This window comes from Bos indicus x Bos taurus, chromosome 14 (genome assembly GCF_003369695.1).
Source record: "Bos indicus x Bos taurus breed Angus x Brahman F1 hybrid chromosome 14, Bos_hybrid_MaternalHap_v2.0, whole genome shotgun sequence".
NCBI lineage: Eukaryota > Metazoa > Chordata > Mammalia > Artiodactyla > Bovidae > Bos > Bos indicus x Bos taurus.
The window spans coordinates 17,095,907-17,123,601 of NC_040089.1; the positions used below are offsets into that span (position 1 = coordinate 17,095,907).

Consider the following 27,695-nt stretch of genomic DNA (forward strand, 5'->3'; position numbering starts at 1 on the left):
TTCAGAAACCCCTTTCTGTCCATCTATCCTTTGTAGGTTCCAGTAACTGCCCCCACCCACTTACCCCTTCAGACCAAGCTCCTTACATCCTCCCTTTTTGTCTTCTCCAAGCCCTGCCCACACCTTTGTAAACATCATTTTAATGCACTTCCTTTAAATCCCCCGGTTTGTGCCCTGTCTCTTTTTCTCAAGGATCCAGCCTGAGGCAGTCTGTAATGCTTTAGGGGCTTGTTCTGCGGGAGGGTGTGAGAGTTATGGATGGAAACCTTTGTCTTCCCCCTTCTCAAAGTCCAGGGCAATGTGCCTCCTACCTTCTGGACTTGCAACATGTCATGGGATGCTCCTGGATATCTTTTTAAATTCATTTTTATTAATCAAGCTCCCAGAGGTAATGATGGGCCCTCTACTGTGGTTTGTAAGTACATCCAGCTGCAAGGTGCTCCAGATGGGAGCTCTCAGGAATTGGTAGGAGGGAACTGATGTCTCTCCTGGTTCTCTCCAGATTGTATCGTGGCTGGCCAGTGAGAGCTGTCATTTCTGCAGGCTGTTGGTCAGAAGTGACTGTGTACCAGGTGGTCTGGAAGGACAAGGGTACCCGCAGCTGGGGTTCCACGGGATCGCCATCCTGTTACTGCGTCTGCCTTCGGGCTCCCCAAGGCCTGGGGCGTCCACACTCTGAGAACAGGCTCCGTGATGTATCAGATCCCACACCACGCCCCGGTTGTGGAGGAGGCTGGGGAGGAGCCCTTCAAAGCCTTCAGAGCAGTGTTTCTTAAACTTGAATGAGCAGATGAGTCAACTGGGCATGATATCAAATTGCAGATTATGATTCAACAGGTCTGGGGTAGTGGCTGGGTTCTGCATTTCTCACAAGCACCCTGGTGATGCTGCTGCAGGGCACACACCTGAGTAGCAGAGACTAAGAGATGGGCATCCAGCATGGTAACCACCAGCCTCATGGGGCTATTTATATTCATTGTCTTTTCCTTATTATAAATCTCATAATCTTATCAAATCATCAAAACGCTGACTTTCTAGGAACAGAAACCCAACTCATCAAAAGGTTTTGAACTTGGGTCAAAAAGAGAAATGTGTTGGTTTTTATGAAACTGTTAAGATAGGGAGCTGGCTAGGAATGGTGGGGCCCAGGGACCCAAATGATGTCGCCGCTGTCATCAGCACCACCATCACCATCATCTCTTTCTTCTTTCATTCCTCCTCTGCCTCTTGATTTTTTCAGCCTCATTCTCACTATCTGCAGGCTGGGTTTTCTCTCTCGGGCAGGGAATTAGCTGGTGGCTCCGGGCTAATATCACACTCGCCATCTCAATGGGAAAAGAGAGCTTTCTCCCAGCATCTGAGCGCTTGTGCATCACACTGCACCCGGCTTGATGGCTAAAGTGCCAGGCTTGCCTGTGGGAAGGGAGTGGGTCACTGTGATGGACAGCCCCTCAGAATTAGATGAACAGAAGGGGGGACAAGTAAACCTGAAGGAATAGATGTGCGAAGAGGTATGGGGCAGACAAGACAGCGGGTGTTCACGCCCCTCCATGGCTTTCACCCCACCTGTCCATCTATTCCCCTTAACCACCTTTCTCCTAGTTTCTGCCACCCTTTAGTCATTCCCAGGGGGGAACACATAGCCTGACATATTTTGCTGAGTGCTTCAAAGAGCACAACCGTCTGCCCTGTGTATTTTCATTGCAATCAATTAGCAAGGCTTTCTCTTTGGTGCAGAAATTAAATACAAAAAGACAAAAGTTCTGGCAGGCTTTTCCCTTTGGTTTCTTCAGGCATTTGATAGCATCTCACGCTGCCTTGGGAGAAGGCAATAGCACCCCACTCCAGTACTGTTGCCCAGAAAATCCCATGGATGGAGGAGCCTGGTAGGAGTCGGACACGCTAAGAGTCGGACACGACTGAGAGACTTCACTTTCACTTTTCACTTTCATGCATTGGAGAAGGAAATGGCAACCCACTCCAGTGTTCTTGCCTGGAGAATCCCAGGGACGGGGGAGCCTGGTGAGCTGCCTTGCTGGGAGAATTAAATTGCTTGAGAGTGCCAAGCTGAATGGCAAGGGTGGTGAATAGTGGGATGGGAAGGCAGCTGACTGCCAAGGGAGAAGCCGGAGGGGGGCGCTTGGGCTGATGTTCATTAATGGGCTGGAAGGACAGGACAGCATGAGGAGATGAGGCTGTGGATGGTCCACTGCTCAGAGCACAGACAGGAACAGCAGGGCAGGACCAGGAGATGAGCCAATTACAGCCACTTTTCAATTTTTTTTTTTTGGAATAAGGAAAGTACAGAATGAATTTTTATTTTTGTTTTTTTTTTGGCAGAAGATAGTAGAGTTTAGAGGAGGGGTAGATAAACTGGCCCAAAGTCTTTAAGTCCCTGTGAAGATGAAACATCTAGGGTCCCCAGCCTCCAGGATCTAATGCCTGATGATTTGAGATGGAGCCGATGTAATAATAATAGAAATAAAGTGCATAATAAGTGTAATGCACTTGAATCATCTCAAAACCACCCCTCCCCCAGCCCCCAGTCTGTGGAAAAATTGTCTTCCAGGAAGCTAGTCCCTGGCGCCAAAAAGGTTAGGGAACGCTTATCCAGACCACATATCCCTAACATGAGGCCCAAGAGCTGCAGCATCAGCCTCACCCAGGAGCAATGGGTGTTCTCTGGTCCACCCAGACCTACTCAATCAGAAACTCTAACCAGACTTCCAGGTGATTCTGCAGCCTGTTTGAGCTTGAAAGGCACTGGCCTACATGAGGGTCACCTTGAACAGTGAGGCGCTCCTTAAACCTCACCTGGGCAGAGACACAAAAGTTGACCTTCTGAGAGAAACGGCAGTTATCTTGGTCCCCAGCAGCCCAGGAGGGAAGTGACTTACCTGAGGTCACCCAAGAGGCAGCAGTGGCCTACAGGCCTCATTCCCACACCCGTGCTCTGCAGCATTTTTAAATGTTTAATTTAATTTTGAACAAAATGTTTATTTGTCTGCCCTGGATCTTCGTTGTGGCGTGTGGGATCTAGTTCCCTGACCAGGGATCAAACCCGGGTCCCTTGCATTGGGAGCACAGAGTCTCAGCCATTGGACCACCAGGAAAGTCCCCTCTGCAGTATTTTGTGACTCTATTTATGAAAACCCGGGAGAAGTGTAGGCCTATCACTTCTCTGTGTCACAGAGATGCGATGACGATTCCCACATTGACACTGACCCCTGGTTTTTATAGTCCCCTCTACGCCAAAAACCCTGCGATGACCTCACTTGAGGCAGGACGAAAGATGAGGAATGTGGCCATAATGGATTTGAATCGGGGGTGGGGTGGGTGAGCTGGAACCCTTGTGCTGTGCCCTGGGAGCCAGACAGCAATGAAGAACCAGGAACAGAGGAAAAGGTTATAAAAATGTTTAGTCTTTGCTTTATTGAGTTACAACAAATGAGCAACAAGTTAGAAAAATTGTTTTTTTTTAAACTCCCTAACATTTTATTTGTGCAGTGTACTCAAATAGGGGGCAGTGGGATGGGGGGAAGGGACTGCAAACACAATTTATATTGCAACATTTACACCGGATGTGTCTCTTGGTTTTTCTTCTTTAGAAGTTAGGACTAACTGAGGAAAAAAAAAGTGCACTCATGAATCTAAAATTGGCCCAAAACAAACACACAAACAAAACAAACAAAAAATCAATTCGTGGTGAAGCTTCAAGCTGAAATCTTGTCCAATACCACACTGAGAAAAGGCAGTTAGGAACAGAAATGAAAACCAAAGCTGTTCATCTTTGTACCATCTAGATAGCACAATCTCTTTTTGTTTTACTTTTACAAAATTAATGATAATGCTAATGCACTTGTGAGCCCTTTCTGCTGGTTTCTAAAAAGGGGCTCAGAGGGTAGCCACCTGCCACCCAGCTCTCCTGGCCCAAGGTCTGACCTCAGAGGCCAGGCCATCAGAAAAAACCAGACTGGCCTGGGGCAGTTCAGAAAGCCTTGTGCCTGGCTAAACAGGGACCCCCAAAGGCAGCTGGGGAAGAACTATAGAAATGGATTTGATTTGGAAGATCTGTCATGTGTAAACCCCTCTCCAAGCTCAGACAGAGGCCTGAATCCCAGCCCTTTTCCCCGGAAGAAATCTCGCAAATTGCAAACTATCTTTAAAAACGAACTCGCCCTACCTAAAATCCAGTAGATATAATGGCACTAATGCTAACACCCCCCCTCCCCCAAATTAATAAAAATAAAAAAGGAAAAAAAAAGAAAAGCACATGTGATCAGCCCTCCCTCCTGGAAAAAAGACCTTACAATGGTAGAGCTGGAAAAGGAAGTTGCCCTCGGTTAAAAAGGTAACAAAATTCCCATGTTGTACAAATTGGTTCCAGTATAGCAAGAGGTGGGGGCCTGGGCGCAGGAGCCAGCTATTTACAGGGACCCGTGGAAAACGCAGTAGTAGGACTTTGGCACTAGGAGCAGTTCCCACCGGGCCTCGGGGAGGTGCGTGTGCGCAGAGGCAGCGGCAGGCACACGCAGCGAAGTCGTTCCACTTGGAGTCTCAGGCCAGGGCGGCCCTCAGCCGGGGAGAGAAGTTCTCTTCTTTCTTTGAAGACAGATTATTCCCTGCATCAGCACGGCAGTTCTGATGGACTTCCCTAGAAGGACGACACAAGACCAGAGAGGCAAGATGTCAGGGAGATGACCATCATTCCCTGCATGCAAGGCATCAGGGTGAGGTGGGGAGGTGGCCTCTTCCTGGCTGTCGTGGGGAGACACTTCCCAAGTCATCTTGGGGTCAGAGGACGACAGATGCCCTTCACATGTGGGGCCTGTTTTAAAGAAATGAGTGTGTGTCCTGAGCATGGTCTGACATTATGGTAAGCGCCTTCAGAATAAGGCCTTTGAAAACAGGATGACTCTCTGGGCAAGTGAAGGAGGTGATTCATTTCATCATGACAAGACCCTTTTCTTGTTCCTGGATAGGCAGCCAGTCACCATGGTTCCTCAAAGACACCAGAATCAGACAAGTCTGGATTTTGGTCCTGACTTTTCTGTATGGAGAAGGAAATGACAACCCATGCCAGTATTCTTGCCTGGAGAATTCCAAGGACAGAGGAGCCCAGCCAGAGGGCCCTAGTCCATGGGGTCACAAAGAGTTGGACACGACTGAGTGACTAACACTTCTCTATATAGTTGCCACGGGGCCATACACATGTCACAGTCTCTCTAGGGCTTAGTTTTGCTCCTGTAAAACAGGGATGGTAATAGCATCCACCTGGTAAAGTAGTTGTGATGAGAAGCTGATATATAAAACAGCACTTAAAATAGTGTCTGGCATGTGTATTATATATCCTTGTGTTGTATTTGTTAGATGAAGCCCTTTCCAAATATGATAGTATATATAATGGTAATATATAAGATGAGAAATTTAAAGTGTCTTTTTATCTCTTTATTTTTATGTTTAAAATTTTATAATTTTTTAAATTGGAATATTGCTTTACAATGCTGTGTTAGTTTCTATTGTACAAAGCTGATTCACTTAATTGTACAGTAAAGCAATTGTACTCCAGTTAAAAAATAAAAAGAGAAAAAAATGTATTTTTTTAATGTCTCTATCAACCCTAAGAGGTGTAGATATAATTACTATTCCCATTTTACAGGTAAGGAAACTGAGCACAGAGAAGCTGAAAAACTTGCCTAAGATCACCCAGCTAGAAAGCGGAAGAACCCAAATTCCAGCTCAGGCAATTTCCAGAGCCTGTTCTCTTAATAGTGTTTATTAAGAGTCAGCATGGAGAAGTGTTTAATTCTTACAGACTTTGAAGTACTGAAAATAGTCCAAGGACCTTCTTATGGGTAGAACTGTCTCTTCTTTACCCCTAAAGATATGTTGACTTTCTAACCCTTAATACCTCAAAATGTAACCCTATTTGGGGACTTCCCTGGTGGTCCAGTGGTTAAGAATCCGCTTTCCAATGCAGGAGATGAGGGTTCGATCCCTGATCAGGGAACTAAGATTCCACAATTGCCCCTTAGCTGTGGGGCAACTAAGCCCATGTGCCGGAAGTACTGAACCTGCACACACTGGAGCCCGCACACCACAATTGATGTAGTTGTGCAGATCTGATGCAGCCAAATAAAGAAACAAATATATACATATAAAAAGAATGTAACTATATGGAGATTCCTTTATGGAGGTGATAACCATTAAAATGAGGTCTACAGGGAGGGGCCTAATCCCACAGGATTGCTGTCCTAATAAAAAGGGGAATTTTGTGCATAAAGAGACACACCAGGAGAACATCACGGAAAGATGAAGGCAGAAACTGGGGTGATATATCTAGAAGCCAAGGAATACCAAGGACTGCCAGCAACCCGCCAGAAGCTAGGAGACAGGCAAGGAACACACGCTCCCTCACAGCCCTTAGAAGGAGGCGACTCTGCCAACACCAGCCTTCTAGGCTGCAGACTGTGGGAGAATCAATTCCTATTGTTTAAGCCACCCAGTCTGTGGTACTGGATGGCAGCCTTGGCAAACCAAGACAGAACTCCATCTCCACTGTGGGCTCCGGGGAGCCAGGGAATCCAAGGGTGGGCTGGGGGCTGTGAAGTGTGCAGTCAGTATTCCATGAAAGGCTGGAAGGGGATCAGGTCTGCAGATTCCTGAAGCCACTGGCTTTTTCGTTGCCTTGTCCCTGGTAAGGCCGTGTCACAGCTTGTTATTGCGTGGTCATTTCTTTGGTTGAGAAGGCCCTGAGAAGCCTGTGTGTGTGTGTGTGTGTGTGTGTGTGTGTGCAGGGAACCAAGAGCAAGAAGACCAGACTTCTCAGCCAAAGGCATCAGCAGATCATCTATACTGTGTCATTCCCAACGTCTGGATGTCAAAGGTACCCACATTTCATCAGTACTCCTGATAGTAAGGCTGAATACTGCAGTTAAGAAATCAACTTGTAACACGGGAAGGCAGAGGGGAGGAAGGAGCCGGTATACTACCCACATATAAAATTGATAGCCAATGGGAATTTGTTGTATGACTCAAGGAACTCAAACCAGGGCTCTGTAATAGCCTGAAGCGGGGGGAGGTGGGAAGGAGGTTCGGGAGTGAGGGAACATATGTATACCTATGACTGCTTCATGTTGATGTATGGCAGAAACCAATGCAATATTGTAAAGCAATTATCCTTCAATTAAAAAAAAAAAACTTGTAAAAGAAACTGTCTGTGAATGAAATCAGATTCCAGGGGTGTCCTTGGGATCTGTTACCACCCAAAAGGGATCCAGGAAAAGGCATAAAATTGTAAAAGCCACAGGGATCCTTATGATGTTGGCAGGTGATGCTGCCAACATTACTCCTTTCACAAGGGAAAAAAAAGGAAGCCTGGGGAGGAAAAGTGATTTCCCCAGGTCACATAACTGCTCAGCAGCAGAGTCAAAAGTAATAACAATCATGGTTGCGACAACAGTGAGAGTAGCTTAAATGTATCTCATGCTTATTATGAGCCAGGCCTGATACTAAGTGCCAACAGGGGTCATTTCATTTACTCCTTATGGTAACCTGGTAACCTCAGAGGTAGGCCTGCTCTGCGGTGAAGAGATGGGGTTTAGTGAGCAAATGACATCAGGCAAGTGGTAAGTGGTGGAGGCTGGATTCCCCTGGGGCCAATCCAACTTTAACTGCCTCTCCCAACACCTGAGCTGGGTCTGGTCTCCTTGCCTTGTGCACAGATGCTGCCTGCACGGAGCCACAAGGTGACAGGAAAGTGCAGGTCTGCTTCAAAGACACGGGCTGATATGTATACCTGTGGCTGACTCATGCTGATGTTTGGCAGCAAACAACAAAACTCTGTAAAGCGATTATCCTTCAATTAAAAAAAAAAGATGGGGGCTGGGCAGCCCCGGGCACCCAGAGAGGACCACATGCCTTGTTGCTGTTACCATGCAAACACACACCCAGGACGGGTATGTGGGCCACAGTCAGCTCCTTGCTGTGCTCCGCAAACAACAGCTTTCCCCCAGCAAACGGGGTCTTTTATCGCCTTTGGAAAGGAGGCTGCTTCTGGCTGAATGTCCATCTGAACAGCTCTCAAGACTCCAGGAGGGACCTCCCTGGTGGTCCAGTGGTTAAGACTCTGCTTTCTGATGCAGGAGACTCATGTTCGATCCCTGGTGAGGCAACTAAGCCCACATGCCACAAGGAAGACCCAAGCACAGTCAAGATAAGAATAAATAAATAAATAAAGACTCCAGGAAACAAGGCCCAAGGTGGGAAAAGAGTGATTGTTTGTATTCCCCACCAGGCTGAGGAACGCCAGCTCCGCACAGGACTGCGGGTGCCCACGGTGGAGCAGAGTGGAAAGAACCGTGGAGTCAGAGAAAACCGGGTCCAGGGCCAGCCATTTCCGAGCTGTGTGCTGAGATCAGCTACTTAGCCTCCCAGAGCCTCATTTCCACAATCCACAACCAAGCAGCTGCTGGGAGGGTTGCAGATGAGGTGTGCAAAACATACAGGGGCTCCAGAAATATTGTCCTGCTTCATTTTCCCTTGAGGAAAGCCAGGTGCAGAACTATGGCCTTAGGGGTACGTGAACTCACCTGTGTGTGTGAGGCTATACACATCTTGTCTCTCCTACAGAAAACTGAACCCTGTCTCTAAGTGACTGGTAGAAAGTTGCCTTTTGTTTTTTTATTTTTTAATTGGAGGAAAATTGCTTTACAGTGTCATGTTGGTAAAAATTTGCCTTTTAGATAAACCTCAATATTAATGTGGTTCTCCATCTGGCATTTTTTAAAAAGAATGGAAGTAAATTTACAGTATTCTGTTAGTTTCAGGTATACAGCAAAGTGATCCTATATATATATATATATACTATTTTTCAGATTATTTTCCATTATAGATTATTATAAGATATTGATTAGAGCTTCCTGTGCTATACAGTATATCTTCACTTATCTATTTTATATATAGCAATGTGTATCTGTTAATACCATACTCCTAATTTATCCATCCCTCTTCTTTTCCCTTTGGTAATTATGAGCTTATTTTCTGTGTCTGTGATCTGTTTCTGTTTTTTATATAGATTAATTTGTGTTATTTTTTAGATTTAACATATAAGTGATATCATGTAATATTTATCTTTCTCTGACTTTACTAATAATCTTTAGGTTCATCCCTGTTGTTGCAAATGGCAATATTTCATTGTTTTATGGCTGAGTTATATACACACATATACACGCCACATTTTCTTAAGCCAGCTGTCTGTCGCTGGGCACGTGGGTTGTATACATGTCTCAGCTACTGCAAACAGTGCTTCTGCGAATGTCGGGGGTGCATGTATCTTTTAGCGTTTTCATCTTTTCCAGAGCAGGACTGCTGGATCATATGGTAGTTCTATTTTTAGATTTTTAAGGAATATCTTAATTGTTTTCCATCGTATTTACATACCAATTTACATTCCTGTGCTCCAACAGTGTTGGAGGGTTGTCTTTTCTCCACATCCTCTCTAGTATTTATTATTTGTAGACTTCTTCATGATAGCCATTCTGACAGGTATGTTACCTCATTGTGGTTTTGATTTGCATTTCTCTAATATAATTGGCATATTGAGCATCTTTCCATGTGCCTGTTGGCCATTTCTATGACTTTTTTAGAGGAATGTCTATTTAGGTCTTCTGCCCATTTTTCAATGGGGTTGTTTTCTTGATATTGAGTTGTATGAGCTGCTTGTATATTTTGGATATTAACCCCTTGTTGATTGCACAATCAGCAAAATATTTTTTCTCATTCAGGGGGTTCCCTTTTTGTTTTGTTGATAGTCTCCATTGCTGTGCAAGAGCTTTTAGGTTTGATTAGGTTCCATTTATTTATTTTTGCTTTTATGTCTTTTGCCTTGGGAAACTAAGAAAATATTGCTACAATTTATGTCTGAGAATATTTTGCCCATACTCCCTTTTATGAGTTTTACAGTGTCATATCTTACATTTAGATTCCTAAACCATTTGAGTATATTTTTGTGTTTGGTATGAGAGTGTGTTCTAACTTCACTGATTTACATGCAGTTGTCCAGCTTTTGCAATACTACTTGCCGAACAAACTGTCTTTTCTCCATTGCCTAGTTTTGCCTCCTTTGTCAAAGATGAATTGAGTATAGGTATGTGAGTTTATCTCTGGGCTATTCTGTGCCATTGATCTGTGTGTCTGTTTCTGTGTCAATACCATGCTGTTCTGATTATTTAGCTTTGTATCAATAGTATAGTCTGAAGTCTGGGAGGGTTATGCCTTCAGCTCTGTTTTTTTTGTCCCCCTATGAATGCTTAAACTACCGCACAACTGCACTCATCTCACACGCTAGTAAAGTAATGCTCAAAATTCTCCAAGCCAGGCTTTAGCAATATGGGAACCGTGAACTTCCTGATGTTCAAGCTGGTTTTAGAAAAGGCAGAGGAACCAGAGATCAAATTGCCAACATCTGCTGGATCATGGAAAAAGCAAGAGAGTTCCAGAAAAACATCTCTTTCTGCTTTATTGACTATGCCAAAGCCTTTGACTGTGTGCATCACAATAAACTGTGGAAAATTCTTCAAGAGATGGGAATACCAGACCACCTGACCTGCCTCTTGAGAAATCTGTATGCAGGTCAGGAAGAAACAGTTAGAACTGGAAATGGAACAACAGACTGGTTCCAAATAGGACAAGGAGTACGTCAAGGCTGTATATTGTCACCCTGCTTATTTAACTTATATGCAGAGTACATCATGAGAAATGCTGGGCTGGAAGAAGCACAAGCTGGAATCAAGATTGCTGGGAGAAATATCAGTAACCTCAGATATGCAGATGACACCACCCTTATGGCAGAAAGTGAAGAGGAACTCAAAAGCCTCTTGATGAAAGTGAAAGAGGAGAGTGAAAAAGTTGGCTTAAAGCTCAACATTCAGAAAACGAAGATCATGGCATCCAGTCCCATCACTTCATGGGAAATAGATGGGGAAACAGTGGAAATAGTGTCAGACTTTATTTTTTGAGGCTCCAAAATCACTGCAGATGGTGACTGCAGCCATGAAATTAAAAGATGCTTACTCCTTGGAAGGAAAGTTATGACCAACCTAGATAGCATATTCAAAAGCAGAGACATTACTTTGCCAACAAAGGTCCATCTAGTCAAGGCTATGGTTTTTCCTGTGGTCATGTATGAATGTGAGAGTTGGACTGTGAAGAAAGCTGAGCGCGGAAGAATTGATGCTTTTGAACTGTGGTGTTGGAGAAGACTCTTGAGAGTCCCTTGGACTGTAAGGAGATCCAACCAGTCCACTCTGAAGGAGATCAGCCCTGGGATTTCTTTGGAAGTAATGATGCTAAAGCTGAAACTCCAGTACTTTGGCCACCTCATGCGAAAAGTTGACTCATTGGAAAAGACTCTGATGCTGGGAGGGATTGGGGGCAGGAGGAGAAGGAGACGACAGAGGATGAGATGGCTGGATGGCATCACTGACTGGTGGACGTGAGTCTGAGTGAACTCCGGGAGTTGGTGATGGACAGGGAGGCCTGGCGTGCTGCGATTCACGGGGTCACCAAGAGTCAGACATGACTGAGTAACTGAACTGAACTGATGCTGAAGTTGAAACTCCAATACTTTGGCCACCTGATGCAAAGAACTGACTCATTGGAAAAGACACTGATGCTGGACAAGACTGAAGGCAGGAGGAGAAGGGGATGACAGATGAGATGGTTGGATGGCATCACTGATTTGATGGACATGAGTTTGAGCAGGCTCTGGGAGTTGGTGATGGACAGGGAAGCCTTGCATTCTGCAGTCCATGGGGTTACAAAGAGTCGGATATGACTGAGCGACTGAACTGAACTGAGGGTTGCTTTGGCCATTCTGAGTCATTTGTGGTTCTGTATAACTTTTAGGATTATTTGTTCTAGTTCTGTGAAAAATGTCATGAGTATTTTGACAGGGATCACATTAAATATGTAGATTGCTTTGAGTAGTGTGGTCATTTTAACAATATTCTTCCAATCCAAGAGCATGGGATGTTCTATTTCTTTGAATCATATTTCATTTCTTTTATGACAATGTGTTTTTCCCTATCTTATGGGTATGAACGTGTATAATCCTCCAACTATGTATTAATAAAGAAAAATAAATGCTGAACAAGACCATTAAAAAAGCCACAAAAACCAGATTGCAAGGCCAAAGGGTGACCCGGAGAAGGGGAGACAACGTCACTGTTTTTTGGTTTTTGCAATGTTCCCAGATGTCTGTGGGTGGCTCTGGGCCTGGCTCTTGGAACCGCTGGGCTTCAGTTCTCGTTTGACCTCTCCCAGGGTGTGTCATGGTGGGCAGGAGCTGGGCTGTGGGAGCTGGCAGCACTCTCGAGTAAGGCTTGGAAGATACCGGACACAGAGGGCACACAGCCCAGCCCTGGGGCCTTGTCCCTTGGGCAGTGCCACTGTTCCCGCGGCAGGCCGCTTCCCCAGAAGGCCCTGCTCCCAGACACGCTCAGTTCGCCTTGTTAAATGTTCCCTTGCTGGGGCTTGCCCAGTGCAGCTGTCATCACGATGTCTTCAAATTGCCTGATGAGTCGTATGTCCACAGTGTTCACTGCTACCTCCTGCCCCACCCCCATCTCTCCCACCACAGCATCTGGCTCACAGAGGATACTCAAATGTTCGTTAATGAAGGAAACACAGGAAGAGAGCACGGTACTGTTAGAGGTGGCTGCTTAGACAAGATCGGTGACAAAGTTCACATTTCATTTATTGTTGATTTTTTAAAGAGTGGGCAGGAGGAGAAGGGGGCGGCAGAGGATGAGATGGTTGGATGGTATCACCAACTTAATAGACGTGAGTTTGAACAAACTCTGGGAGGACAGGGAAGCCTGGTGTGCTGCAGTCCATGGGGCTGCAAAGAGTTGGACACCACTTAGTGACTGAACAACAACAGTGATCTTTACTTATGTGGCCTCTTGCTAAGTCCCTGGGCTACTGCCTGGAATCTTATCACTTGGTCAGGGACACTCACCCGTGCAGAGAACCAATGGTCCGATGAGTCACTTAGTCCCAGGGCGTCAGATCGCAGCTGTGGGGGAAACTGCAAGGTCACTGGGCCCCTTGTGGCCACTCTTCAAACATTTCCACTGAGTGGATGTCGCACTTCTCCCTGAACACTGCCCAGGATGGGGGGACCCACTGCCTCCCACGGCTGTCCCTTTCTATCTTGGGGACACCTTGGAATGTTAAAAAGCACTATCTAATTCTTTAGCAAAATGTGTTTCCTTATTACTCTGCCTTTTGGGAAGCATGAAACAATTAGAATTCTTTTCCCATGTGCCAGCTTTCTATTTCTCCTTAATTTTCCCTGTAGGGATGCCCCCTGGGCCCCGTGGACTTGAGAGAGAACGCTGCAGTCCCTGAGACAGAAACACAAGCAGTGTGGCTGTGATTTGTTAGCTCAATAACATTTCTGAATCCAACTTTCTTTTACTGGGAGGGGGGGATGGATGACAAAGAAACAGAATAAGTCATTTCCCAGTGGATGCAGGAAATTTTGCACTATCCCAAACTGAAACCCACATTCAGCCTTGGTCAACTCTGGACGTCTGGCTAAGGCTCTTTCTCTGAAGCGGTTTGGGGACCTCCTGTTGCACAGACTTGTACACCAGGTAGAGCTCCCTGCTTTTGGAGATGTTCAAAGGCAGAAGGAACCAGGGTCCACTGGGTCTTCCTGCTCCTTTTCCATCAGTGGATATTATCTTGTGGAACTCAAAGAATCTGAGCAAATGGAATTATATTTTATTTATGCATTATTTTTTGTGTGTGGGTGCACTGGGTCTTTTTGTTGAAGCACAAGGGGGCTCCTCTCATTGTGGCATGTGAGCTTAGCTGCCCTGCACCAGGTGGGATCTTAGTTCCCTGATCAGGGATTGAACCTGAGTCCCCAGCATTGGACAGTGAAATCTTAACACTGGACCACCAGGGAAATTCCTTGGAATCCTATTTTAAACTCAGCAGGCAGACTCTCGACACAGTTACAAGTGTGGGTTTGAATTCCAGCTCCACTGTTTTCTAGCTCAGTGACCTTGGGCCAGTTACTTGTCTGTGACTCATTCTCATCAGACAATGAAAATAATGTCTATGGAGAGTTGTTGAGTTAACACACATAAAGTGCTTGAGCAGTGCCTGGCATAGTAAGTGCTCAGCAAATGTCACCCCTTGTTGCTTCTGCCCCCTATCCCCACCTTGAGATGCAGGTGCCATGAACACCCCAAAGCATGGGCTTGTACTAGTGGGACCCCAACTGAAACAGTCAATTTGGAAACACAAGACGGCCAAGTTCTCCACATGCAGAAGACTGTGCAATTTCTGAGTTGTGTTCATTGAGCAGATGCTGATGCTAAGGCCACGCCCCTATACTGGGGCTTTCACTTATATTATCTCACTTGGTCCTGATAACAACAGACAAGTCTACTGGTAAGTGCTGTGGACTGAACTGTGTCCTACCCCAAGTTCTATGCTGAACTCTAATCCCTAGGGTGACTGTATCTGGAGATTCAGGGCCTTTAAGGAGGTGTGTACATGCTGTGCTAAGTCACTTCAGTTGTGTCCAACTCTTTGTGACCCTCTGGACTATGGCCTGCCAGGCTCCTCTGTCCATGGGATTCTTCAGGCAAGAATACTGGAGTGGGTTGCCATTTCCTCCTCCAGGGGATCTTCCCAGGGATTGAACCCCTGTCTCTTACGTCTCCTATGTTGGCAGGTAATGAAGGTTAAAGGAAGTCGTAAGGGTGGAGCTCCAATCCAACAGGATGGGTATCCTTATAAGAGAGGAAGAGGCAGCAAGAGGGTAGATGCACAAAGGAAAGGCACATGAGGACAAAGAAGGTGGCCGTCTGCAAGCCAAGGAGAGTGGTCGTGTCAGGAACTAGCCTTGCTGGCACCTTGATCTTGAACTTTTAGCCTCCAAAACTGTGAGAAAATAGATTTCTGTACTTTAAGATGCTCAGTCAATGCTCTGCTGTTTTGGCAGCCCTAGTTGACTAATACAGTGAGTATTAAGGCTGTAGAGACTTTAATCATAAAAAGGAATCAAATGTATGGGCATGTGGGTGTTCTAGAATTTTCTACCACCCATCTTCCATTTACAACCAGGGAAGAAAGTTCTCAACAACATCTAGACATCTGCAAGATGACTTTCCTTTTTTTTTTTCTTTTTTTAAAAAGAGATTTATTTATTTATGGTTGCACTGGGTCTTCATTGCTGCACGTGGGCTTCTCTTGCTGCAAAGCATGGGCTTTAGGGCCGCCGGCTTCAGTAGTTGCGGCTCTTGGGCTTTAGAGTACAGGCTCAATAGTTTTGGTGCATGGTGCTTACTTGCTCTGCGGCATGTGGGATCTTTCCAGACCAGGGATTGAACCTGTCTCCCCTGCATTGGCAGGTGGATTCTTTACCACTGAGCCACCAGGAAAGCCCAATGACTTTCCTTTCGCTCCTTCCTTAAGTATTACAGAGGGTCTCAAACTTTGTCTACTGGGTCATACGCACAGAATCACATATAGTCTTTATTGGTGAGTGAGAGGAGTTTCAAGGGATAATTTGATGATATGTGACCCCACCTAGCATTCCGTTTTTTTACTCCTGCGCTTCTTCGAAGTGTGAACTCAGGCAAGTCATAGCCACAGTAGCCACCTTTCAGGTTCCCTGACGCACCAAGTTCCCTCCTGTTTCAGGGAGTATGTTGTCTTTGAGTCTGTTGTCTCTTCTGCTTGGACAGCTTCTCCTCTTTGCCCAGCCAACTCCTACTTAACCTTTTGGATTTCAATTCATCCACTTCTTGTTCAGAGAAACCTTGCCTAATCCCTTAAATCAGGTCTAATTGCTCTATAGTCTCACAGTTCCATGCACCTTTCCTTCAAAAAATCTTGTCACCTGGCAGCGTTTCCTTTTTGTTTGATGGAAGATTATTTGGTCAAAGACTATGGGCTTTGGGGCTTCCCAGGTGGCACTCACTAGTGGTAAAGAATCTGCCTGCTAATGCAGAAGATGTAAGAGATGTGGGTTCGATCCCTGGGTCAGGAAGATTCTCTGGAAGAGGGCATGGAACCCATTCCAGTATTCTTGCCTGGAGAATGCCATGGACAGAGGAGCCTGGCAGGCTACAGTCCATAGGGTTGCAAAGAGTTGGACACGACTGAAATGACGTAGCACACAGCACATGGGCTCCATGAGGGCAGGGACACGCTGAGTGCCACAGCCTTCTGGAGCCTGGCACTGCGGGCTTTCTACAAACACTGGTGGATGAATGAGCCAAGGCACTTACTGTGAACGTCTCTGGGCTAGTTATTTCTCCTCCTTGGGGCCAGCATCCTTCCTCTGAAAAATGAGGGGCTTTGATTTCATTATGTTCTTAAGTTGCTACAAGCTGCCTAAAGTGCAGGGGAAATTCCTAGTGTGAGAAGCTCTGGAATTAGATAAAAGGAAGTGATAGCAGTTAACTCTCCATGAGGTACCAGGGCAGTGAGGCTAATGTACAGTCCATGAAAAGCATCACCCAGTAAATAGCTAGTGACTGATTCTCCAACAGACCTTTCCCTCAAGCTGCTCACACACGGAAAGCAAACTGTCCCCAGTTCCTCTCCCCTGATGGCTGTCATCTGATGGGACTAGTGAGTGATGGGAAAAAGAATGAGGAGAAGCAGAGGACTGAAATACCAGATCCTGATAACTGGAGGCCAACTCTCTGTAGTAATTCTCAGGTTGGTTCAATAAACCACTGTAGAACATCTGTTCTGAATCAGGCACTGGGGGGGATTCAGGGATTAATTGGGAATGGTGCCTGTCTTCAAGGATCTGGTAGAGGAGAGACAGGGAAATAGTTAATTACAAATTTTCACTTCTCCATCCATCCGTTCACACATCTGTATTTAGATGGCTAATCTGAACAGATTATGGGGGCATACATATCCTGGATCCTAAATTGTAGCTAGGCTCCAAGACTTGGCAGCCTTGAATATTTTAAGCAAGTTGAACTATGGAAAATAATTTTTTTTCTGACATTTTCACAGAATTTACCTCTTCCCCAAAGCCATCCCTAATTCTCAGGAGATGGAAATTGGCAGAAATCAGGAGGCAGCAAAGTAGTGAGTGAATAGTTGTGTACTAGTGTTCAGTTCCGTATAGAATGAAGACATGACCACACCTGTTGGTCTAGCCCGGGCGGTGATGGTTGTGCACTTTGGCGAGGTGGTGCACTGAAGTGTGAGCAGGGGGTCTCCAGGCTCCACCAGTCACTAGCTGAGGAAACCAGGGCGAGCATTTCTGAGCCTTAGCTTGGCCTCCCGTAAAATGGGCTTCCCTGGTGGCTCAGACAATAAAGAATCTGCCTGCAATGCGGGAGACCAGGGTTTGATCCCTGGGTTGGGAAGATCCTTGGAGAAGAGAATGGCTACCCACTCCAGTATTCATGCCTGGAGAATTCCATGGATAGAGGAACCTGGAGGGCTACAGCCCGTGGGGTTGCCAAGAGTCGGACACAGCTGAGTGACACTTGGGCTTCCCAGGTGGCGCTAGTGGTAAAGAAGCTGCCAATGCAGGGGATACGGAGACGTGGGTTCGATCCCTGGGTCGGGAAAATCCCCTGGAGAAGCAAATGGTAACCCACTCCAGTATTCTTGCCTGGAGAATCCCATGGACAGAGGAGCCTGGTGGGCTACAGTCCATAGGGTCACAAAGAGTTGGACACAACTGAAGCGATATAGCGTGGCAGAAAATGAGGAAAGAGCCATACCTCTCTCAGAGGGTTGTCATGAAGTTTAAATGACTTAATAGATGTGCTGGCAAGAGTGCTGAGCACATGGCATATACAAATAAACAGAAATTCTTCATGGAAGTAGAGCTGGGCTACTTTGTCTGGCCGAACATCAAGGCATACATCTGACAATCTTTGGCTCAAGTATTTTGACTCATTTTTAGGAAAGGAGTTTCTTTTTTGGCTTCTTATGGGAACAGGTCTCTCAATGAATGGCTTGATAATGGATGGATCCAGAGACTGAATCAAGGTGACCCCATTCACGGCTTGGGAAGGATTCCTTATCTTTGCGTCTAATCTCAGGGCCAGGTGAGCCTGGACAGTCAGACACTATCCTGAGCCTTGCCAAGCTTCAGCCTGAGGAACTGGCTGGGGGCGGGGTGGTGGTGGTGGGGGATGCTCACTCCCACAGAGGAAATCCCGTCCTAGAATCAGCTCTCAGCTGCTTACCCAAGTTTTTATTTTTTTTTAATGAAATCAAAACCATGCATTATTTCTAGGATTATATGTGTGGCAATTGCACTCAACTGCAGGTTCCTAGATAAATATGTGTTTAAATAAAGACATCACTGAATATTTATGAATTTCAAGAGACCTCTGTGTTTGGTTCATAAAAGCTGTGAAGTAATTTTGGAGAGGTTTTTTTTCCCCCCTTTGAGGTGGAAAGCTTCCTCGAAGGGGTGCCTTGTCGGGAGAACTTTCAGGCACCGCCAGCAGCCAGATTGAGGCCCCTTTCTTAAAACAGTGGTGTCTGAAAAATATCAGGAGGCCCATTAGGGATATCAGGTGTCTTCCGGTGTTGAGTAGATCTTAGCATCTCGTTTAGGGATATTTTCTAGCATACTCTTGTGGTGTTCGCCATAAATAAAAAGATGTTCCTGTGTGTTCCTGTCCTTTTCAGGGAGATGGCTAGTTCCTGCTGCTGCTCTGTCGCTCAGTCATGTCCGACTCTTTGCGGCCCCATGGACTGTAGCCCACCAGCCTCCTCTGTGGGATTTCCCTGGCAAGAATACTGGAGTGGGTTGCCATTTCCTCCTGCAGGGGATATTCCTGACTGAGGGATCAAACCCGCGTGTCTTTCGTCTCTGGCATTGGCAGGCAGATTCTTTGCCAACTGCGCCACCTGGGAAGCCCTTCTTGTCTGTGCACTTGGCTAATTCCTTCCTATCAGCTGAGTCAGCTGTCCCTTCCTCCAGGAAGCCTGCCCTGACCCCTAGCCTGGGTGCCCCTCCTTGTGCTCCCCCACGGCTGTGCTCGTCTCCGTCACACAACAGAACACCCTGGCGAATAAAGGAAAGAGTAATTTCCTCTGTTGTTGGTTGAGTAAGCTCCAGGGCAATGAGAACTCTGTCTTCGTCACCCTGTTCTCTCTAGCGCCTACAGCGGTTTTCTGCACACCGCAGGTGCTCAGAGTGTATCTGTGAAGTTGAATTGAACCCAGCTGTCTACTATGTGGTAGGAGGAAAAAGGCATCGTGTAGACATGTTTATGCACCATTAGGAATCTAGGGCAAACTAGAAGCGTTCACACAGAATCTGATTGGACAAAAAAAATTGCTCTTTCATTTCAATATGGGAGATATGAGCTGGACTGGTAGGATCTTTTTTTTTTTTTAATTTGTTATTTTATTATTATGTTTTAATTTGGCTGCGATGGGTCTTAGTTGCGCCATGCAGGCTCTTAGTTGTGGCATGTGGGATCTAGTTCCTTGATCAGGGATCGAACCTGGGCCCCCTGCACTGGGAGCGTGGGAGTCTGAAACCACTGGACCACCAGGGAAGTCCCAGCAGGGTCTTATGAGAAGCAAGAAAATGGCCAGAGGGAGATGGGGAGGTGGCACCATGGATGATGCCCTTTAACCCCTTCCTATCACCAGCGCCATTTCCTCACCCCCAACATATTACCACTTCCTCCTGAAAAGTTGAAGGAGAAAGACACGATGGCATTCTGTGCTTGGCTTCTCGTTAAATTGCTCTTCTAAGAGCTGATGGGACCGGCTAAAATAAGGTTTCCAGAGGACTTTACTTGCCAGGTGCCTCGTTTTATGACTGGATAAATGAACTGAGTGACATGGCTGGCCAAAGTTGTCTGAGTTCATAAATAAAGAGGTATGGTACTCTCCAAGGCTCTCTTGGGGACCTTATCCATCATTCTGGAGGTCCTACCTTTCATTATGTTTAAAGATGACATGGTGGGGGCGGGGAGTGTCTGTTGCCTTTTGAGTGACCTCTGGAGAAGTCAGCCCAGGCAGACTGTAAATCCTGCATCTCCATGCTGGTCCTAAGCTGCCCTTGGCATACACTGGCTTTGGCCAAGGTAGAACTTTCCCTCCTTATCCTCCCCCCCACCCCCCGCCCCTTTTCTAAACTTAACTCAGGTTCTGATTTGCACAGACCTCGGTGAAGCACACACACCAAGGGCTCGGTGGCACGTCCCATTATGTGGATGACATGGCCATTAGTAACCATGGTAACCTCCCTACCCAGGCTTCTGTGGCTCCACAGACCTAATTTATACCAGTCTCGTCCAGATTGGAAGGGGTTCTGGGGACTCCATCAGCGCAGCAACAAGCAGGGTTACTTAATCAGACACACACAGGGGCACCTGCCTTTAGCCACCGCAACACAAACACCAGGGGCTTTCAAAACCTTCCAGGTTAGAGGAAACAATCCCACGTTTTTATTCAGCAAACTTGGACACTTAGCTCTTAAAAAAAATCCAAAAGGGAAAAGAAAAGACATATCATTTATGTTTGTTTCTTATAGCAGCGAACACAAAACAGGCCTTGTGTCGCGTCACCTTGTTACCAGACTTTAGAATGGACAGATGCCCAAAGGCCACAGGCAGTGATGTTTCCGACAACCAGCGTGTCTGTGTGTGTGCTAAGTCACTTCAGTCGTGTCTGACTCTGTATGACCCTATGGACTGCAGCCTGCCAGTCTCCTCTGTCCATGGGATTCTCCAGGCCAGAATACTGGAGTGAGTTGCCATGCCCTCCTCGAGGGGATCTTCCTGACCTAGAGATCAAACCCACATCTCATGTCTCCTGTGTTATCAGGCAGGTTCTTTACCACTGTGCCACTTGGGCACCACCTTGCAAATAAGGATGTAAAATCTGCCAACCCCTGTTTTTCTTCCTTTGTTTTAAAAGAGCTTGAGAGGCGAACACATCATCTGTGTCAACAGCTCTGTACCTGATAACTGTATCGACACAGTCAATAGACAGAAGGAAGCCCAGCACCCCTCCGCGGCTCCCCGGGGAACAGGTGGCATTACCTGTCTAGGCCTGGCTGGCCTCCGCCGGGCCGCTGTCCGAGTCCGAGTCAGCCAGCTCCCCTGCGCCTTCCGCTGCCGTCTGACTCCAGCTGTCTGACCTGTCGGAGGCAGCGTCCTCCTCTCCAACCGTCACCTCCACCCAATCCACGACACCCGACTCCTCGTTCTCGTCGCTGGCCTGGCCGTCCCGGCTGTTGCCCTCCGACCTGTCCGACGTGGCCTCCGAGGGCTTTGCCGGCAAATTGTCTTTCACCTGCTCGCCACCTGCCTTCCCTCTGGGTCCCGGCTTCTCCAGGTCCTCGTCACAGAGCTTTTTGGGGTCCTTGTAGTACTGATGACCCCCCTCACTCCCATTCTTCGGGTTCTCGGTGATGACGGTCTTGACCACTTTCCTCGACGGGGTGTCATAGCCGTGATCGTCCACCACGTGCTGTGGCTGGTACTGCTCTAGCCACTTCAAGGTTCCAGTTTTGAGCAAGCATCTGTTCTCCTTGAACCAGCGCACGATTTCAGTTCGCACCAGGCCGGTCTTGGCCGCCAGCTGGTCATACTCCTGCGGGGTCGGCCACTGGGTTCGGGCAAACGTGCTTCTCAGGAGATGAACCTGTTCTTGACTTTTTGTAATCGCTGGTGAGGGGCTGGGCAGAGAGCTGGCCAGCTGGGCACTGGAGAGCTGGTCAAGTCTGGACAGAGCACCGTTGGGGGCCGCCGCGTCTGGCCCTTTCTTGCCGGACCCCATGGAATCCAGGACGGCCTGCTCCATGCTGTCCCGAAGCTTGCGCCTCTCTGAGAACCAGGAGTCGATCTCTCTCCGGCTCAGCTTCGTCTCCACCCGCAGCCTGTCCAGTTCTGCTTGGGTTGGGAAAGAGCTTTTCAGAAAGCTGTCTTCCAGGATCTTCACCTGACCTTGGGTTTTCTCTTTGAACTTCTGTGGGGCGAAGTCTGGGTATGCGTGGTATGTGCGGCCGTGGCGGGAGGCAGCGAGAGCCAGCTGGTCTTTGGCGAGGGATTCGCTGGTGATGTGGACGATGCCCCGTTGACACCGGTACCGGTGGTCACTGAACCACTTCTTGATCTCGCTCCTGGCGAGGCCGGTCACCTCGATGAGCCGGTAGACCTCAGCGTCGTCGGGGAACTGGCTCTGCAGGAAGCTTGCCTTTAGGTGCGCTATCTGTTCCTTGGTCTTTTTGCGGTCGCTGGCTGGGGTCAGCGAGGGGTTGGCCACCTTGGGTGGGGGCTCTGGCACTTGAGCGACGTGGGGGCGCTTGGGCTCGGGGGCAGCCTGGGGAGTTACTAGAGGTCTCTTCTGGCCATGGTTGGTCACTCCAGCCACAGCAAGTGTGATGGGGGAGCAGGAGACGGTCGCTGGCCCGCTGGTCACCTGAGTCAGCACCAGGCTGGTCTGGCCGAGGATCTGGCATGGGAGAGCCGTCTGGAGGATGGGCTGTGACATCTTCGTGGGGGCCAACTGGGCAGGCAGCACGGTGATCGTCGGGGGGACGGACTGGATGGTGCCGTTGAACATCTTCTTCCGGGCCTCCTCCACCTCCTCCGGGGACCAGCTGATGCCGTGCTTTAAGCGCTGGGTGGCAAACCAGATTCTGATGTGCTCTTCCGGGTGTTTGGAAGCCGCCGTCAGCCAGGACAGCTCTGCTTGGGTTGGGTAGGGGAACTTGTTGAAGGAGTTGATCATGGTGGCGTTGGTATCCAGGGCAGAGTTGTATTTGGTAGTGTTCAGCGGGACGGGGACCTTGGGGACAAGGTTGATATTTGGTGGGAGCTGGACAGAAGGCATGACGTGTCCTAGCGAGTCCTGAAGGAGCTCCACGCCCCCGAGTCTCGAGAGGATCTCAGCGGCATCTGTCACCAGGCGGGCGGTCCCTTCCACATGGTTCTCGGGGGTGGCCTCCTCCGGCTTCTTGGGCACCTTCTTGGCATCGGCTTTTGGTTTCCCTGGCTTCATGATGGGGGTTTTACTCACTGAGATCCCGGCGTCACCATCCCCGCTTCCGGGGCCGCTGGTGGTGATGGACACGATGTGGTTGGTGGCGTCGATGGACTGCTCCAAGACGGTCTGATTATTGCGCTTGATGAGCTTCAGCTTGAAGTTGGTCTCCCCGGGATGGAACTTGGAGTTGTGGTCAGACAAGGAGTCGTACTTTTTGGTTGTGAAGTTACATTCGGCACACACGTAGAGGGGGTTGAGGATCACATTGGGGTGTTGCATGTCAACGTGCTCCGTGAACTCGTTCAGGTTCTGCGTGGAGTAGGGGCAGTATTTGCATTCGTAACCACCTTGGAGCTTTTTGGATTGGTTTTCCCCTGTAGATTTCACCTCTATCACTTCATTTTCTTTGGAAGAGTTTTCAGGTTCCGCTGCCCAAGTATCCTTGGCCGTTTCAGGCTGTGGCACGCCAATTCCTTTCTCTTTGGCCCTGTCTGCTTCCTCGGGCACATCTTGTTCTACCACTTGTGATGTCCGAACCATGCACGGGGTGGTGGATTTTCGTTTGCTTGCCATGCTGCCTGTCTGTGTGCAATGGCTTATTTGGGGGATGGGGGCGGGTGGGGAAGGGGCAGTGAAATTTTTGGAACTACTCAGATAAAAAGTTTTTGGCTTTATTGCCCCCTCCAATGGCTTTGGCTTCCCTTGAACGCTGAAGTCTAGTGCTTGAGTTTCCCAAAATGATTTCAGCACAGAAAACTAACTGTTCCAACGGCAGAACGCAAGAGGCAGCATCATACCTATGGGACAAAAACAAAGACAGCGTCAGTTTCCTCAAAAAGACAAAAGAAACCAGCAACACTTTCCAAGTTGCTCCCGTGACCCATCCCAACTGGCACCCAAAGCAGACACCCAGGTAAGCACAGATGGCGTGAGAGCAGGCGCTCATAAACATGAAGGATCACTTTCTTCTTCTCTTCCGTTCTCTGGGAAGGACAGTGGGAACAAGCCCAGAACAAACAGATGAAGACGCAGGGCACTCGTTCATGTTTAGAGACCAACCGATACAGGCAAGCAGCAAAGGTGCTGTGATCTCACGAAGGCTAGGGCGGTGGGGGGCACCCTGTCGGCGAAGTGCTGGCTGGGTTCGCAAGTCACTCTTACGGATGCGGCATCAGAAACAAGATGTTTATCTGGGGCTGGCGAGTGGCATGTATATGGGCATTAGAAAATGGACATGAATGTTTTTGTTTCTTATCATAAAAGGAGTATCACTACAGAAAATGCATCAAAGTATAATACAGAAAAACATCATCCCAGATATCACAGTTCCTTCATTTCCCTTGAACATTTCCCATTTTCACAAACATTGAGCAAGAGAATGATTAAAGCATGATATTACATTTTAGGGATACACCACACATGATGGATTTGCCTTTGGACTTTTATTCCTAATTTTTGACTCTTCTTGACAAAACTGCGGTCAACATCCTTAGTCCTTACTTCTGATAACGAGCTTTGGATGAATGCTTAGAAATAAAAGCACTGGGTCCAAGGCTGTCGACATTTTAAATTCTCTTGACTCTTATGGCCAAGGTTTTGCTCCATTTGGCCTTTTCCCCAGCAGTGAATGAGTGCCTGAATCACCACTGAGATTACATGAAATATTACCATTAAAAGCCCTGCCGATTAGATATGGGAAAACTGTTTTAATATGCTTTGGTGCTCCTGTTGATTGCTAATAAGGATGAACAGTTTTCAAAGATTCACTTGCCATTTGTATTTTGTGAATTGTGGATTTATGCCATTTTTGTATTGTGATGCCCAGTGGTTTTATTATTAATTTACAAGTGTTACCTCCATATTAAAAATATTAGTACTTCTCTGTGTTTGTTGCAAATTTTCCCAGTCTGTCGTTTACCTTTTAGTTTTGCTTATGGTTATTTTTCATGTTTTACAGGTAGAGAATTTTTAATTTTTAGCTGGCAAATTTATCCATCTTTTTCACAGTGATTTTAGAAAGTGGTTCCTTGCTTTGATAGCTGAGACCTATTATTCTATGTTTTCTTAGAGTGTTTTGGCTTTATTTTTTTATATTTAAGTCACCCGGACTTGAACTGATCTTGGGGTAAGCTGTGAGATACAATTCTAACCATTTTTCTAGAAAGTTATCAATGATCTTAGTAGCATGTATAGTGTTTTTGTATTCTCACTAATTTGTGAAACCACCCTGGTCATACATTAAATTTTTATAGGGTATTTCTCAGTTATATCTGCTCTATATCTCTTATCTAGCTATTGAGCCTTCCACTTATGCTTCACTTAAATTTTTTTCCCCATAGATTAGAGAATGTTTTAGTATTGGGTAGAGTTCCTCTTTATCATTCTTCTTTTGTCAAACAATTCTAGGTTTTTTCTGATCACCTATTAACGTAAATCAGTTCTCATAAATCAGAATCATCTGCAAAATAAAATTTTGTTAGAATGTTGACTGGAATTTAATTAAACAAATATTAATTTAGGAGTTCAGGAACAATTTGGGGCTTCCCAGGTGGCTTAGTGGTAAAGAATCCATCTGCCAATGCAGGAGATGAGGATTTGGTCCCTGGGTCGGGAAGATCCCCTGGAGAAGGAAATGGCAACCCACTCCAGTATTCTTGCCTGGAGAATCCCATGGACAGAGGAGCCTGGCGGGCTACAGTCCATGGGGTGGAAAAGAGTCGGACATGACTTACTGACTAAAGAAGAACAATTTGCTTATAAGGAGGTGGGGTATGTTAATAGAACCCCAACAGGGGAAGTGATGGGCTGGACCATGCTGAGTGTCTGAATGCATGGACTTCTGCAGAGGAGAGCCTTTCATCATGTGTCTACTGGAGTGGGGAGACGGGTTCTGAAACAGGGATAGCCGACATCCAGGGAGAAGAGATGCAGATGGCATATCCCCTTCTGTCCCTCTCGCTGGCCTGGGCTCGAGTCCCACTGAAGAGAGGTCTCAAGGTAGAATTAACAGGATTACTTTCAAGAGTAACCATGTGGGGCGTGGGGGCCCACTTATCTGCTTAGGGGGTCAGGACAAACCTGAGCGGGACCTGAGAGTGGGGCATCCCCCCTGCCCCCGGTGAACCCAGAACCCTGGCCACTCTAAGGCATTTTCCTGCTGGGCAATTTCCTCAGCAGTAGGTACGGGTCCTTCAAGGCACTGCTGAGGATGGGACATGGACACAGCAGAGCAGGGAGAAGTGTGTCGTTTTGCTGACTACACCCAAAGTGACATGTTCAGCTGAACATGAGACTCTTATTTGAAAGTTCATTTAATTATGTGGCTGTGCCAAGACTTAGTTGTGGCATGCTGACCTTTAGTTGAGGCATGTGGGATCTAGTTCCCTGACCAGGGATCGAACCCAGGCTTCTCTACATTGGGAGTGCTGAGTCTTAGCCACTTGGCGACCAGGGACGTCCCTGAACATCAGGTTCTTGATTTTCCCCTCTTTCTCAAGTTCTTCATCTCCACCAACGGCTCTATCATGGCACACTTGGGCCAAAATGCTCTTCATCCCACCCTCAAATTAATCCACCAGCAATCCTGTTGACTGTCTTCAAAATAAACCAGTATCAGACCACTTCCACCTCTCCCTGCCTTGCGTAAGCCACGTCCATCTCCCGTCTGGAAACCTCCCACGGGCCTCCTGCTTCTTTCCTCTCTGGAGCAGCAGAGGAATTCTTTTCCGCTTCTTGATGGGCTTTATTTATGGTTTGAAATTCATTTTGGTACTGAAAAGGGCTTAAATGTTTTTTTAATCTGCAAAGTTCTTTTTAATTGAAGTATAGTTGCTGTATAATATTATATAAATTACAGGTGTACAATACAGTGATTCACAATTATTAAAGGTTATGCTCTGTTTATAGTTGTTATAGCTATATTCTCCACATTGTACAATATATCCTTGTAGCTTATTTTATGCTTAATAGTTTGTACCTCCTAATCTCTTTACTCCTGTCTTGCCTCTCCCCCTTCCCTCTCCCACTGGTAACTACTAATTTGTTCTCTGTGAGTCTACTTCTTTTTTGGTATTCTCACTGATTTGTTGTATATTTTAGATTCCACATATAATTGATATTATACAGTGTTTTTCTTTCTGTCTCTGACTTATTTCACTTTAGCATAATACCCTCCAAGTCTATCCATGGTGCTGCAAATGGCAAAATTTCATTCTTTTTATGGGTGAGTAATATTACATTGTGTGTGTGTGTGTGTGTGTGTGTGTGTGTAGCATATCTTCTTTATCCATTCATCTGTTGCTTCTATATCTTGGCTACTGGAAATAATGCTGCTATGAACATTGGGGTGCATGGATCTTTTCAAATTAGTGTTTTGCTTTTTTAAAGAAATATACTCAGGAGTGGAATTGCTGGGTCAAATGGCAGTTCTATTTTTAGTTTTTGAGAAACATCCATACTATTTTCAACAGTGGCTGTATCAATTAACATTCCCACCAACAGTGTATGAGGGTTCCCTTTTCTTCACATCCTTGCCAACATTTGTTATTTGTGTTCTTTTTGATGAGAGTCATGCAGGAGATTTTAAGATAGTACTTTTTAATATTCAAAATTTACTTATATAAGTAAAGAGGAAGAAGGAGGAAAGAGTATCTATCCATTTTCTCCTA

At 46.7% G+C, this 27,695-nt stretch overlaps 1 protein-coding gene across 1 annotated transcript in view; it reads right to left on the reverse strand.

The window, feature by feature from the left end:
• Nucleotides 1-3,401: 3,401 nt before the first annotated feature.
• The window catches only part of ZHX2 (zinc fingers and homeoboxes 2), a 179,944-nt gene continuing 155,650 nt past the window's right edge, over nt 3,402-27,695 (reverse strand). The window contains exons 3-4 of the mRNA XM_027560933.1: nt 21,081-23,825; nt 3,402-4,654 (exon numbers count right to left, since the gene is read on the reverse strand). Coding sequence (XP_027416734.1) covers nt 21,085-23,601 — 2,517 coding nt within the window. The 5' untranslated portion in view covers nt 23,602-23,825 and the 3' untranslated portion in view covers nt 3,402-4,654; nt 21,081-21,084. The remainder of the gene's footprint in view (nt 4,655-21,080; nt 23,826-27,695) is intronic.